This window comes from Cynoglossus semilaevis, chromosome 16, assembly GCF_000523025.1.
Source record: "Cynoglossus semilaevis isolate Cse_v1.0 chromosome 16, Cse_v1.0, whole genome shotgun sequence".
In the NCBI taxonomy this organism is placed as follows: Eukaryota; Metazoa; Chordata; class Actinopteri; order Pleuronectiformes; family Cynoglossidae; genus Cynoglossus; species Cynoglossus semilaevis.
The window spans coordinates 16701139-16701686 of record NC_024322.1 but is presented as its reverse complement, the minus strand read 5'-3'; the positions used below and the strand labels follow the sequence as shown (position 1 = coordinate 16701686).

The 548-nt window shown below is 39.4% G+C and overlaps 1 protein-coding gene across 1 annotated transcript in view; it reads left to right on the top strand.

Annotated features, from left to right (window-relative positions):
- Nucleotides 1-548, top strand: part of pcbp3 (poly(rC) binding protein 3) — a 28969-nt gene that overhangs the window by 23885 nt on the left and 4536 nt on the right. The window contains exon 12 of the mRNA XM_008329030.3: nt 315-356. Coding sequence (XP_008327252.1) covers nt 315-356 — 42 coding nt within the window. The remainder of the gene's footprint in view (nt 1-314; nt 357-548) is intronic.

The window sequence follows — 548 nt, the reverse complement described above, 5'->3', positions numbered from 1 at the left end:
CCTCAATGTTTTCTTTCCAGTGGACACAATTTTGAAAATGGAGCAAGGAAAGTGGACACAATTTTGAAAATGGAGCAGGGCTCAGTCACATGTGGATTTGGCACCACCTGTAGGCCAAGGGAGGGAATGAACGAAAAACAACATCCTTTCCGTACAGTAGGGCTGATTTCAGCTAAGCTGCAGAATATTAGCTGCACATATTATAAAACTGTATAAGCCTGAATATCTGCAGTACCCAGTGGTTTACTGTGTATGTGAGTACTTTGTGAAGATGAAAAAAATTCAAATGTTTTATTGCTTTTCTTTTCTTCTAGGCCTATACAATTCAGGGACAGTACGCCGTGCCACACACCGACGTGAGTTGATGATGTTTTTGTCTTGATTTGAATCATAGAATAGAATACAATAGAATAGAAATAATCGTTATTAGACAAATGTACAGTCACCGTAGTACGGAGTACAGAGTACAGAGTACACAGACTCTTCCACATTCATTAAAACTCCTCTGTAAAGGAGGTAAAGACTTCAAGGCATCTGTTGTCACACCA